Source organism: Asparagus officinalis, chromosome 4 (assembly GCF_001876935.1).
Source record: "Asparagus officinalis chromosome 4, Aspof.V1, whole genome shotgun sequence".
Taxonomy (NCBI): domain Eukaryota; kingdom Viridiplantae; phylum Streptophyta; class Magnoliopsida; order Asparagales; family Asparagaceae; genus Asparagus; species Asparagus officinalis.
In genome coordinates, this window is record NC_033797.1 from 105,202,877 (window position 1) to 105,216,920 (window position 14,044).

The 14,044-nt window shown below is 35.1% G+C and overlaps 1 protein-coding gene across 5 annotated transcripts; it reads right to left on the bottom strand.

The window, feature by feature from the left end:
• On the bottom strand, positions 517-7,630 carry LOC109837928 (ubiquitin-like-conjugating enzyme ATG10). Of its 5 annotated transcripts, none has more exons than XR_002246501.1 (9): positions 7,420-7,630; positions 4,715-4,861; positions 4,574-4,624; positions 4,407-4,484; positions 3,896-3,995; positions 3,708-3,805; positions 2,642-2,855; positions 862-949; positions 517-678 (listed from the first exon to the last, which is right to left on the bottom strand). XR_002246501.1 is itself a non-coding variant. In XM_020406311.1 (9 exons), exons 3-9 carry the CDS (start codon positions 4,844-4,846, stop codon positions 936-938), a joined length of 687 nt encoding a protein of 228 aa, XP_020261900.1. In that variant the 5' UTR covers positions 4,847-4,861; positions 6,776-7,067; positions 7,420-7,630; the 3' UTR covers positions 686-935. The 5 variants fall into 5 exon arrangements, 4 of the variants coding, with proteins under 4 accessions (XP_020261900.1, XP_020261902.1, XP_020261901.1 ...); XM_020406311.1 differs by lacking the exon at positions 517-678 and adding an exon at positions 6,776-7,067 and having other exon boundaries at positions 686-949; XM_020406313.1 differs by lacking the exons at positions 517-678; positions 7,420-7,630 and adding an exon at positions 5,853-6,769 and having other exon boundaries at positions 686-949.

Consider the following 14,044-nt stretch of genomic DNA (forward strand, 5'->3'; position numbering starts at 1 on the left):
GGGGATCTAGTACTAAACTGTAAAATTTACTCAGTTTTTTGTCTACCTTCCCAAAAGTCCAAAAGGAAATCAAATGTTTTAGTCTAGCAAAACCATAAAAATGGGATTAGAACCAAACGGTAAAATTGACTCAATACGTTTGAGCTCATGAGCCAAGTATATTAAACTCTCATTCATACAGTTTGTGGATTGTAGCTACTCTTTAACATATTGAGAGGTGGACATATGATCATCAGATGAAGACTAGTTCGTCAAATCCTCTGCAATCTGATATATTATTATTAAAGTTGGTACATTATAATCTAAGGGATATATTTTAACAGCTTCCAGCCGGCAAACTTTTTGTGATAATTCTAAGTGAGGTCAGGTAGGAGAAGAGCAACTCCAACTTGTTTAATGCAATGCAGGCTTACTCATCTCATCATAACCTTTACTACCTACCATAAAGATAAATATAATCTATCAACTTGTATTAATGAATGTTTTAGATAAGATAAGAGGCTGACCACTAGGCTCCAAAGGATCAAGGGAGATCCCTCTCTCTTTTCATGGTTATCACGCTTTTGGAGAATTTGGTGAACCACCATCTCCACTACATTTGAAATATGGAATATTTGGTTCTCATCATATGCAGGACATACAGTTATATGTATTTGTCTTCATGCAAATATTCTGCAACTGCTATCATAATTAACAACTCAATTAACTATTAAAACCCAAGATAAATGAAAAAACATTAACTGCATATTCATCTTTCACTGTTCCAGCTGTTCTATTAATCCTGCAGCCTTTCTAAGTAATCGTCAATAATTATCCGGTAATCTAACTTGAGCAAAAGTAATCACGACGTGAGCCTGTTACCTTTTACTGCAATGTTTTCTTTCTTTCCTAGAAGTTTGTCATCAGGTGCTAGAGATAAGAGATACTACAGGAGATCATTCAACTTCACCTGTTGAAAGAAATAAAAATCTATCAGTGAATTAGTGATGAATATGTTTGGAGTCAAATATATTAATCTCTCATTCATACAGTTTGTGGATTGTAACAACTCTTTAACATATTGAGAGGTGGACATATGATCATCAGATGAAGACTAGTTTGTCAAATTCATGATCATCAGATGAAGACTAGTTTGTCAAATTCTCTGCAATCTGATATTTTATTATTAAACGTGTTACGCTATAAAATAAGGGGATATATTTTAACAGCTTCCAGCTGGCAAACTTTTTCTGATGATATATAGAATGCTCAATTTTACCTTTATAACAAGCATACGACCCATTCCAACACTTAGAACCTAAAGCATGCAGTTATTAGATTCTCTACCGAACTAACTACTGCATGATAAGTTAACTAAACACAAAACTGAGACAAAAGGATAAAAATATTCATCACCGAGTTTTCCAATAAAAGCTGAAGCTTATGATCTGATAATGATTCTGAAAATTAATGCCACCAAAGTCAAGATAATGCAAAATATGACCTACTGTTACATTCAGAACGCCATTGGTCCTTACTGCTGTTAGAAATTTCTGGGTTTCTAATATCAAGATTTCGAAATATGGGAACAACTCAATAATTGATGTAAACAATGGAAAGCAGCATTTTTCAATCAAAGCATGAATATGCTTGGGCCAACAATTAAACACATTTAAACTGAATATACTTGCTCACTGATTCAGAAAAGATCCATTTTATTGGAATTTACATAACATATTGCACAACCAGCCATACCTCCACCAATTGTTTCTAAGACGAAGAAATTTCTTCAGAAATCCAACTGTAAGGAAAGACAAACTTCTTATTTCAGATCAAAATTGATCAGAATACCCTAAGATCTCCAGTCAAACCCCCCACAACAAAACCCATCACACAGACACTAAAAGAGAAACTGAATGTGGACTTAAGATTCCATGCATCGATGCAAATTGATTTGGTGTTAAATGCAGCACTATATATGATTCATATATAGTGCTGCATTTAACACCAAATCAATTTGCAGACAGCAGGCATGTTCTAATAAAAAACAAATGTTTATTTAGTAATCATAGAGCTACCTATGTATTCACTCACATCAGTGCGAATCTCCATAGCCAGAATAAGTCCATTGTTAATATATGATGTCATAATCTCAAACCACAATCTAAGACACAGCTCAATAGGACTAAGAATTTAAATCCAGTGCACCAACATATTTATATGCATCATGACCCAAAGACAGCAAACCTATGGATTCAAACTTTTAACTGACTGCAACTACCCAGAAACCGTCAATTGCCACAATTCAAGGACCATACCAATTTAAGATGTTATCTCCTCCTCTATTCACATGTTACTCTTGTTGCTATCTGATCGTTCCCTTTCATCAAAAAACATTTCCATTCAATGGAAAATATAGAAAAAGTCACTTGGTGTTGTTATTGACTCCATCAATAATTTAACAAACAAACTGGATGATATAAATACTTCGAACAAATTTTTTATCAACACAAAGCATAATTTCAATAATCACAGAAATAACAGCAGATGTGTATTTACATAAAAGAAAGCCACATGGCATTACTCTCAATAGATAACCATGAGCATAACTACTCAAGCCCCACTGTTGATACTAACATACTAAGGTGCAAAAATATCTAACCGTCATTGATAGAAGATGCATATTTTTTAACATCTTCAGTATGCAAATTAAGGGGGATTCTTAGACCAACTGCCTGACCAGCAACAGATAACCACGATGCCAAGTATTTAAAAATCACAAAGTCCTGTTGATTGGGACCCAGAAATAACTTCATCCACTCACTAGTTCCGCAGGGATGTAGCATGTACCATGGGCAATGTAAGAATGGATGTTCCTAGTAGCATCAAAAACTACATCAGTAACATAGTGGGGGGGGGAGGAAGAGTTAAGAAAAGAGAAGAATAATTGCAGTAATATCAAAAAGCCCTTATGGTCTAAAATCAATAAAACAACTTACACCCAGGGGTGCCTTCGGTCCGGATACGGCTCGGATATGATGCTTACCATATCCATACCGAATATACATTGGTAAGGAAAATTCATATCCATAGCCACTAAAATCAGATATTGTTACGAATATAGATGCGGATATGCATGCGGATACAAAATGGATATGAGAAAACTAGATAGAGAAAAAGTTGAAAAACATAGTTCATGTGATACAAAAGAGGTCGTTAATATGTTCATTATAACTAAAAGCTAAGATTAGACATCTTGATCATCAAAATTAACCACTAATCCATAATTTAAGAATCGAAACTATCGTAAGAGTATGACTAATATGTATTCGGATATTGCGGATACAGATACGGATATTTCACTATAAAACCATATCTGTAACCATATCCTATAGGTTATAGATTTGAGTAATCATATTCGTATCCTAACGAATACGGTTACTGATATTTCTTCACATATGGATACGGTTTAGCACCCCTACTCACACCCCATATTTCTGGAGTCCTGCATTTCAGAAAAATCTACATCAAAAGCTCCTCAGAATTTTCAAAGTCAACAAACTTCAATTCGCAAGTATTATATACATCGATCCAATAGTTTACAGGCTTCATTTCATTTATCTATTTTATTTCAGCATAATTTTTTCTAACTTTATATATCTGAGGATACAAGGCAATATGATACAATTACAATATAGATTTATAAAGAATATGAAAGACAGATTTACCTCCTGGGTCATGAATGTCCATTTAGGCTCCTCCAAAAGACTTGGAGAATAATCGAGGTCTTCTTTGATACCGCCGTGCATATCTAGAGGTTGACCATCTAACAAGAGTAAAGATCAAATCTTAGAATTGAAGATGAAATATTAAAAATACCAGTGTATGCAAAAAAATAAAAACAAAAGAGATTTACCACATCGGTATCCCCGAAAATATAGTACAGGCACCCTATATGAAAAGCTATACACTATATGAAAGTTGTATACATGTGTATCTTTATGAGAGCATCGTACCTAGAAACAACAAAAAGAACAAGAACAAAATTCTCAAAAATTGGAAATGGAAGTAGAATTGAAAAGAAAATTTTTATAAGAAACAATGATAAGGAACACTACATTCCCCATATGAAAGCTTTAGGTGGCACTGGATGTAGCAATTTTAAGATCTTATCATACAAGTAAAAAGCTCCCACAAAACCAAATACAAGTAGCAACTAAAAGAAAGGAAAGAAAATGAAAAGTAAGATATCTTGGAGAAAGATTTTTAGCAAAGCATTTTTTATAGATATTGGATTTTACTTTACACAGGAGTGCAGAAACAATAATAAGAAATTGGTATTTACATCTCAGAAATATGAAACGAAATGTCTTCTTTGTATAAGCAATAATCTGAAAAAATTAAAGAGCCCTGCTATCAAAACATACCAATGTAGCACAATCAGCTGGCTCTTCTTGCTCTTCTTGCTCTTCTTCTACCGAAAATCCTTGCTCACCTGTAGTATCCTAAAAGGTAAATGTAAAGTATTGCAGTTACTACCAGTTATCGTTTAACAGGTTACGTATGTTATGCAAACGGTGAATTGGTTTCAGACCACATTGGGGTCCAGATGATAAACATTCTCGAGCGACAGATAACCCTCTTCCTGAACGAAATGAGAGAGAGAAAGTTATGATTTATGTGGAGTAGTTAATAAAGATATGATAACCAACACATATTAAAAATATGTTTGTACCCGTTTACTAGGAATCCACGTCCATTGAGGAAGAGAAGAATTGATTTCCTTCCATCTCTCACAAAGGGCTTTTGCAGCAATATAGAAATCATCGGATGAAAGTGTACCATCCCAGGCCTTATGGGATCCCATAGTAAGTTTGTGGTACTGTAGCAATGAAGTGCATGGAAAATAATAGTCATTGCTAAGAACCATACACCAACTGCACAATCCTTGATAAGTTAATCTACATCTTGAACATGGAAATCATAGTTTAACACTTCAGGGATTGAATCAAATTTGATGTGTATGCCGATCAAGTCAAAATGAACAATTTGATAGGATAATTGAACTCATTAGGTGACAAAACACAAAAAGATGGCAAGCAAAAAATGAAAAAATCAATATAGAAAAATTGCAATGACCATATAATTCCGCTACATTTAGTGCCAAAATTAAAACCAACTAGGTCACGTCTCACATAAAGCAACCAATTTTTCAACAATGCTGATATTTTTTTGTAATAAGTTATCGCAAATTTCCAGTTACAACCAACTTCAATCTAAAGAAGTAGAAATATGTGGTCTATTTAGATATTAGATACTGACATAGTTGAAGACAAACATGCCACAACAACAACAAAAATTACACACACACACACACATATCCCTTGTGTAAGAAGTAGAATTAATCTTCAAACTTTGGGACGTCTCCCATAAAACCCTCCTCGAACATTGCCTTTACCACTAAACCCCTAAAACTTTTTCCACAAAACCCCCAAAACTTCAAAATGTCTCAAACAGCCCCCTATACTTTTACTTTTTCCCACAAAACACCTCAAATAGCAAGCATAAGAGAGAAATTAGATCCCAGAAAAAACAAGGAAAGAACAGAAATGGGATAGTAAGGTCCTTCAACTGTAAGAGACACTTTTCAGGGGTTTTGTGAGAAAACTCAAAAGTTTTGGGGGATTATTTTATACTCTGGAATTTTGGAGGATAATTAGGAAAAACATAGTTCAGAGGGGTTTTGTGGGAAACACCCCAAAATTTTGCAAGGTTTTGTGAATTTACCCAACCCTTAAAAAAGCAAGCATCTAGGGGTACCTAGGCCCTGCATATAGGTCTTGAGAGCACCTAAGAGAGCATGGGCCTCTTACGTGGACTCGTGATTTCCTCCCGTGTCACCTCTACGTCCTTTGACCTCCTCGGTCTCCTCCTCTGACTATGAACATATCCTCCAACTCCTCTGACTTTTAGCAAAACTCCTCCACCACCACTTAAGGAAAAAAAAAATCAGCACTGGGGGATGAAGGAAAAGGGCCTATATATCTAGCCTCATATACAAGTTGGTGGATAGATAGTATATGTAATTACTGATTACTTGTGCAATTAACTCATGCAACCAGGAACAAGCTCTTCAACCTTCTCTTGGAGATGTCAGAGAGTGTGGACATTTTCTAATATTTTTCTTGGAAAATTATTGTGGCATTTGCCTTGTTTAATTGAAAACCTTTTTCCAATAGGTATATAGAATAATAATTGCAGTTCAATTAAGAAATCCTTGCTTGAATAGGATTGCTTAGTCATGAATCTCAACTGCAGGTTGGGCATTAGCTATCAACCAATTATTCAATAAACACATAAAGTTCAAAATTTTGTCACTTTAATAAAGTTTTTTTTCGTACAAAAGGATAATTTTTCTATGTAAACAAGGATGGCCTCAAGCACCATATAGACTCTTAAATTAATCTACAAGAGAAAACAAACAATAATCACAGTTCACAGATATGAAGTAGATAACAGATGTAAATTTAAGGTATACATCGCCATTAATACAGAAAATTTATCTTTCCATCCATATCATTAGAAAAACAATTAGAGTTATTTTTTGATGTTTTTTCTGCTACTGCTGAATAATCGTACTGTCTAATTTATCACAAAATATAGATGCTTATTCCTCAAATTTCATACAATAGCAGTACAAAAGTTATGGCACAAAATTCAGAAATCCAGAGACTTTGATTGCAAAGTGTAAGCGGAGTAAAATGGAAGAAGAAGAAAACGGAAGATAAAAGGACACCCGCAGTTGGAATTGCCTCGTCAGAAGTGCTCTCGTTCTGATAAAAACAAGGTTAGGGTTTCTGGAAAAATTATGATTTGTACACCATGGTTTTCTTGTTTTGTTTATCTAGAAAAACACCATGGTGTTTATATTTTTCTTCAAAGCCGTTTTGAAAACACCGTTGAGAGTTTGTGTTGCGAGTTTTTGTTGCTTCCATCCGACACCGCCCTACCATTTGCGGCTGCCTTTGCTACAGAGATTGCCGGCCATCACCATCGCCGGCGACCACCTTCGCCGGCGACTGTTGCCGCTGATTTGGTGAAGAAACAAAAAAAACAAGATATTATAGTTGAAGTCATGTTAATTACTTCAAAGATGAAAAATGAACATTGCTTCCTTCATAACAGGAATTAGAGAAATTTTAGATAAATCAGATAACAATTTAAAAAAAAAATAGGGAAGAGGAAGAGAATAAGGAAGAAAAGAATCATAATTAACAATCACTATCTCATAAAATAACTCATCAAGATTAGGGCAAAAATAGAGAGAAACTAAGCATTAGGGAGGAATAAAATTGACACGAATTGGGGAAGAAATCAATTCCAACTGTAAAAACATACAAATTAGGCACATTATACAATGTTGAAAGGAGAAAGACGAACTTTTGCGGCGATCTGAAAGTGATGGTGGTCGGAGGGAGAGACTGACGCGGTTATGAATTCCAGCGTGGGGGAGATGGCTTGCGGTGGCAGCCGCCGGAGTGAAGGCGGAATTCTTTCTCTTGGTAGTCGCTAGTTCTAGAGGGGAAACGGGAATTCGCTAGTTCTAGAGGGGAAACGGGAACGCTCGACTTAAAAACACCACTTTGGTGTATTCAGGAAAGCCCTTTTGTTGGCCTGGATCACGTTTTAAGCCCAAAATAAACGCTTTGATTCCCAAACAGGAAAGATATTGGGTACAAATATCATATATATCTAATCTAATCTAATTTAATCTAATCTAATAACTTATACTTATACTTATACTTATACTTATACTTATACTTACTATTATAAAAATGGATTGGGATGTTAAAACATTTCTTCCGAAAATACCCTTTGAAACATATACATACATACATAAAATACATGCATCCATACATAAATCATAGCATAATCCCCAATTAAATGCATACTCATAATACATAAAATACATGCATCCATGCATCCATACATAAATCATAGCAAATGCATACTCATAATACATAAAATACATGCATCCATGCATCCATACATAAATCATAGCATAACCCCCAATTAAATGCATACTCATAATACATAAAATACATGCATCCGGGCATCCATACATAAATCATAGCATAACCCCCAATTAAATGCATACTCATAACTCCCAAATAATTTTATTTTTAAAGTCATAAACGTGCAAGTCATAATCCCAATTAAATGCATACTCATAACTCCCAAATTATTTTATTTTAAAAGTCATAAATGTGGTATAAATGGTTTTTATTTTGTGGTAATCACAATATTTAAATAGAACAGATATGATAATAACAAATTAAAACTCGAAACAAATGCACTTTTAATTATGTACTAAATGTTGTTTACACTTCTGTAACATCCCATCATCAAATTCAGTTATGATAATAGCAAAAGGAAGGAAAGAAAGTAAGAAACTAAAAATTAAGTTCGCATGATCATTTCTTATTTCCACCTCACATAATTTGAACATAATAGGATGGATGTTCTAAAATACTAAAGCACAAAGAGCACTGCAATGATCTGTAAATTATTTACTATTCAAGTAAGTCTGAAAACCTTATGTTAGAGGGTTTATATTGGGCGATTCTTCAACGGGATTGTGTTTGATTCCTCAATAAAGGAATTTAAGGTGAAGGCACAATGATTAAAGCACAAAAGACACATTTAATAATTTTCCTTCTCAACTAACGTATGACACTATTAATCTTCTTTAACTCCTCATTCAAATCAAAACCCTCTTCATATCCTCTGTATCATAACTTCTACATTCAACAATATATAACTCCCCCATCTCTGCCTCCTTCTCCACAATCCATTCACCATAACAAAGAATATCGATATCTCTCATGTAAAACATATATAGCTTGCCGAAACAATCTATCATTTTCGCGCCAACAAACCCAGCCATTTTTTAATTTCGCGTATTGACCAACCTTGATGACAACGGTCTTGTGGACTATTGGAGCGACATGATGTAGCTCCAACATCGGTGCTCTAATAAGATCGTATTATTCTCTTGTGGACTATTGGAGCGACATGATGTAGCTCCAACATCGGTGCTCTAATAAGATCGTATTATTCTTCATCAATTATGAATAGCATATGGCCTCGACTGCAGATGATAAGCTAGCTTCATCTCATTTTTATTTTTAGTTTTTGTACACAGTTATCTATGCTTTCTGCAAGATGTCTATGCTATTATACTTTGTATCGTAGTTTAAAAAGAAAAAGTTTCCCTCCATTCGTAATTCACTTTGTTGTGATTGGTAATGCTAAAAGTTACAACAACCAGATTTGAGAAATTGATAAACAGGTGACTGGGCTTAATGTTTCATAAACATCAGTCAAAGTTCATATTATCAAGCCCTTGAATTGTTGCTTTCCTCCTCTGTGCTTACACATGAAAGTGGTGTAAAACCCCATAGAATTTGATTAATGAGTCTTTATTATGAAACATATGTTCATATCATAAATGAGTATAATAACAAGTGTTTGGGGATCAAACAAGTATATTTATGTGAGAGGAATCGAGTGTCAAGACCAGCACACACACAACATGCACAAACAGGGGAAAACCTACGCGATCGACCGGGCCTCTGCATCTTGTGCGGTCGACCGTGGCGGTCGACCGCTGGGAGTTTTGCCAGTTTTCCTATTTCGGTTCAGTTTGGGTTTTTGGGTCGGGTTGGAGGGCTCATATATATATTATTTTATTCATGAGAGCTTTCTCATCATCTCAGAAAACCCTAGCAGCCTCCCCCTACCCTCTTGCAAACCCTGGTTCTTTCTTTGGACGTTTCTTGGCGAGTTTTGGAGAATTTTGGTGAGTTCTAGTGACGTTCAGCGTAGGAGGATCTTTTCTAGCATCGTTTTCAGTTGTTCTTCACCCCTCAGGCAAGTTTCATCTCGCTCAACCCTACACCCCTGCTTTTAGATTTGTTTTCTAATGTTTTCTTGCGATTTGTGAGTATAATATGCTATTTTCTTTATATAAAGATAGATATTATTATTGTATGATGTAGAAGAATAAGTTTTCAGTTAATAAAGATCACACACAAATTTCTTAATATAGATCTAGATCTGGAAAGACTTCTAACAAGAGTTTTGTAAGAAAAATATTTGTTTTCGAATGTTTCGACACGAAATATACATGTTTAAGTTTTGATTTGTTTTATCTATAGTGATTAGACTGTAAATCACATGTTCCGGTTATGCTAAATCATTTATGAAGTTTTAATAGTGCCTATATTTATCGCACGAAAGTTTTGGATCGAACCCACGTAGAACAAAAACCAAACTAGGGTTTCTACTTTTATGCGGTCGATCGTGGCGGTCGACCGCGTGCCGTGCACAGAAGCAGTAAGCTTCTGCTCCAGTCACGGTCGACCGTGGTGGTCAACCGATGGGAATTTTTTGTTGTTTTGTCCTATTGTGTTTAGGTTTGTATGGCTAGCATAATATCTGGGTTATTTGGGTTTGCTATACACTGAGAATTATGTACATGAGTTGAGTACATACATGAGTCTTCGTTTTATTCACCGGGACATAAGGGTAAATAGTTTAGATGTTGTTTCAAACATTATTTATATGAGAATCCTCGTGTTGGACTATAATCATCAGAGTCCTCGTGTTGGACTATAAACTATTGAAGTCCTTATGAGGGACTATGAGTTATGAGAGTCCTCGTGTTGGACTATAATTATCAGAGTCCTCGTGTTGGACTATAAACTATTAAAGTCCTCGTGTTGGACTATAAACTATTGAAGTCCTTATGATGGACTATGAGTTATGAGAGTCCTCGTGTTGGACTATAATCATCAGAGTCCTCGTGTTGGACTATAATCATCAGAGTCCTCGTGTTGGACTATAAACTATTAAAGTCCTCGTGTTGGACTATAAACTATTGAAGTCCTTATGAGGGACTATGAGTTATGAGAGTCCTCGTGTTGGACTATAATCATCAGAGTCCTCGTGTTGGACTATAATCATCAGAGTCCTCGTGTTGGACTATAAACTATTAAAGTCCTCGTGTTGGACTATAAACTATTAAAGTCCTCGTGTTGGACTATAAGCTACTAAAGTCCTTGTGCCGGACTATAAACTATGAAAGTCCTCGTGTTGGACTTTAAGTAATGCAGGTTGACATATTTTTGACATGTGACGGATTATTGATGGTATGGTTGGAGATGGAGTTATTACTCCACGTAGTTGTTGGATTGGGCATTTAGCTATTTACAATATGAGCTTATGAGATTGTTGAGTTACCCACGCACATGTTGTAAATTCCTAAATATTAAACTCCTATTTTATTTCAGAGTTTATGATTGATTATCTATATGTATTAATAGCTATTTTCATATCCCCCGAGCCCTTCCCCTAGGGTTGGTTGAGATGTTACTCACTATAGCGCTTTGACGATCGTTGTTTCCCCCACTTTTAGGTAACGAGCCAGGTGCACGGAGAGCCGTAGCTTGATTGATTTGTTTTAGTCATTATTTATAGACAGTGTTAGTAGTTATGTCAAAACTCCACAGTAGATATATTTTGTTAAATATTTTGAGATATTATTTCTAGTTTTGAAAAAGGCGAATGTGCCTTAGTCATACTTCATTTGATTTCATATTGTGAGACAGTTGTATCAGTTCATATGTTTTCTTCTCAGAGATTTATTCATTTATGTCAATGATGATGACTTTTCTTCAGAGTATCTGTTGTTTCATATTTCTTCTGTATTTTCTCTTTTGCATGTTTTGTACCTATACTAGTTATTGATTCTACTAGATAGATATTTACTGTGATGGTAAAACATGTTATTACACGGTGAGGTGCATGGCAGGTTTGACATTCTTGGTTTTACCTTGGACTGTAGCCTTGTTGAAACCAGGGGTGTCACAGTTGGTATCAGAGCTCATGTTCCAGTATCCTTAGGATAATTCTGTGTCGAGTCATGGAGCTAAGTTAGAGTTTCTTAGGGTTCATGTATAGAGTCCGCTAAGGATTTCCTAGTATGAGTGAGGACGATATATGCGTATATCTCAAAATTTAAGAATTTTTTATGATAACTATTTTATGTAGATTAAAGGTATTTGCGTGAATACTATGTGTTATGAATTCGTATTGTGATACATTATATATATATATATATATATATATATATTATATATATATATATATATATATGATATTATATATATATATTATATATATATATATATATATTATATATATATATATATATATATATATATATATATATATATATATATAGTATATATATATACTGTATATAATATGTGTGTGTGTGTGTGTGCTGTGTGTGTGTGTGTGTTGTGTGTGGTGTGTGTGTGTGTTGTGTGTGTGTGTGTGTGTGTATTTTTTGCCGATCTCATTTTTACTGTGATGATTATGTTCTCCTTTTGATATTATAAATATCGAAATGAGGATGTGGTTGAGGTAAAACTCGTACCTGGAAAGCTGGGCATGCAGAGCCGAGCCGCAGTAGGCTCCACAATATTTGATCGACTTTATGGCACCATTAGCAACAAGATCTTACAACACTCGAGGAGAAAGAAGTGTATCCATTTTTATCAGTAGTACCACTTTCAGGAGTTCCATCACCGGTCGTACCCGTCGTGAAAGTAAAGAAGCAATACTTATGAAGGTATCACCACCATAATCAGCCGTTTATAGAGCCGCAGAGCAGGATGTTTAGCTCTGAAAGAATAAGAAATATATCAGACAATAAGAGCATCAAAGTTTCAAGGCACACCAATCTCATTTGAAACCTATAAGGGAAGGAGTATGTAAAAATTTATTGAACGTCGACTTAATACCAAGCAGAAGTTAGATGTACTCAGCATTGAGGACATCGCTGGAGGATAGCAATGACATTCATATTTTGACGGGACAGAATTTATCACCTATTTAGGAGAATTTTAGTCACTACTTCAATAAGCAGTTAGAGCTAGTCTAAGTGAAGCAAGGAGATATACCCGTAGTGGAGGAAGAAATCAAAACCAGAATAGTTGTTGGACCCTAAGGGGGGGGTGATTAGGGTCTTAAGGCAATAAAAGTGCAATAAAAAAATAAGACAAGTAAACACCACAAAATATAAAGCTAGAAATGAAGAGAGATAAGAAAGAAATTGTTATCCAAATGATGTGCGATGTGTTCACGAGGTTCGGCTCTCTAGCCTACGTCCCCGCTCCCCACTCTCGAGGAGAATCCACTACACAACACGGTTTGGAAGCCGGAACTTCTTCTACACAGCGATCTCCACGAGATCTCACGACACAATTGATCTCCACGAGATCACCACATAATCAATGGTAGCAAATAAAGAATTGCTCTATCTTACAACAGCCCTATGGCAATGAGAGAGATTTCACTTGAAGCTTTGAGATGTAGGATGTGCAAATATAAAACAAGCAATTGGATTTTGAAAGTTAAGGCTTTTGAACTCAAGAATTAAACACAATTGATTTTTCTCTTGCAAAGTTGGTGGGAAAAATAAATGGGGTAGTTGGGTATTTATAGTGAAAAATATCAGCAGCCAAAACCCCAAAGAAACCATCAAAATCCCCTAAAATCCGGATTTCTGAAACTAGCCGTTACTATGCAACGGCTCTCAGATAAGTCGACTTATGAGTTGACTCATGAGTCGACTAATGAGTCGACTTATATGAGTCGACTCAGTAGATAAAAATGGCAATTCCGCTGCACTTCGTAAGTCGACTTATAAGTCGACTTATGAGTCGACTGAACATGCACAGATCAAATTTGCACAGGAAAACTAAACTTTAAACCATGTTTAAAAATATCAAATAAATTCTAGAAAATATGAAACTTTGGAGAAAGTTTATAATCATTTTGAAAAAATTGTTTGAAAAGGAATTTTGCAAAAAGGTCCTCATATTTATGAAAAACATCATTTTTGACAAAAGTACCAAAATATAAGTTTTAAAGGTGTGCAAGTGTGTATGATATCCCGAATAACTTCAAATGAAATCTACAACTACTTGCCTAC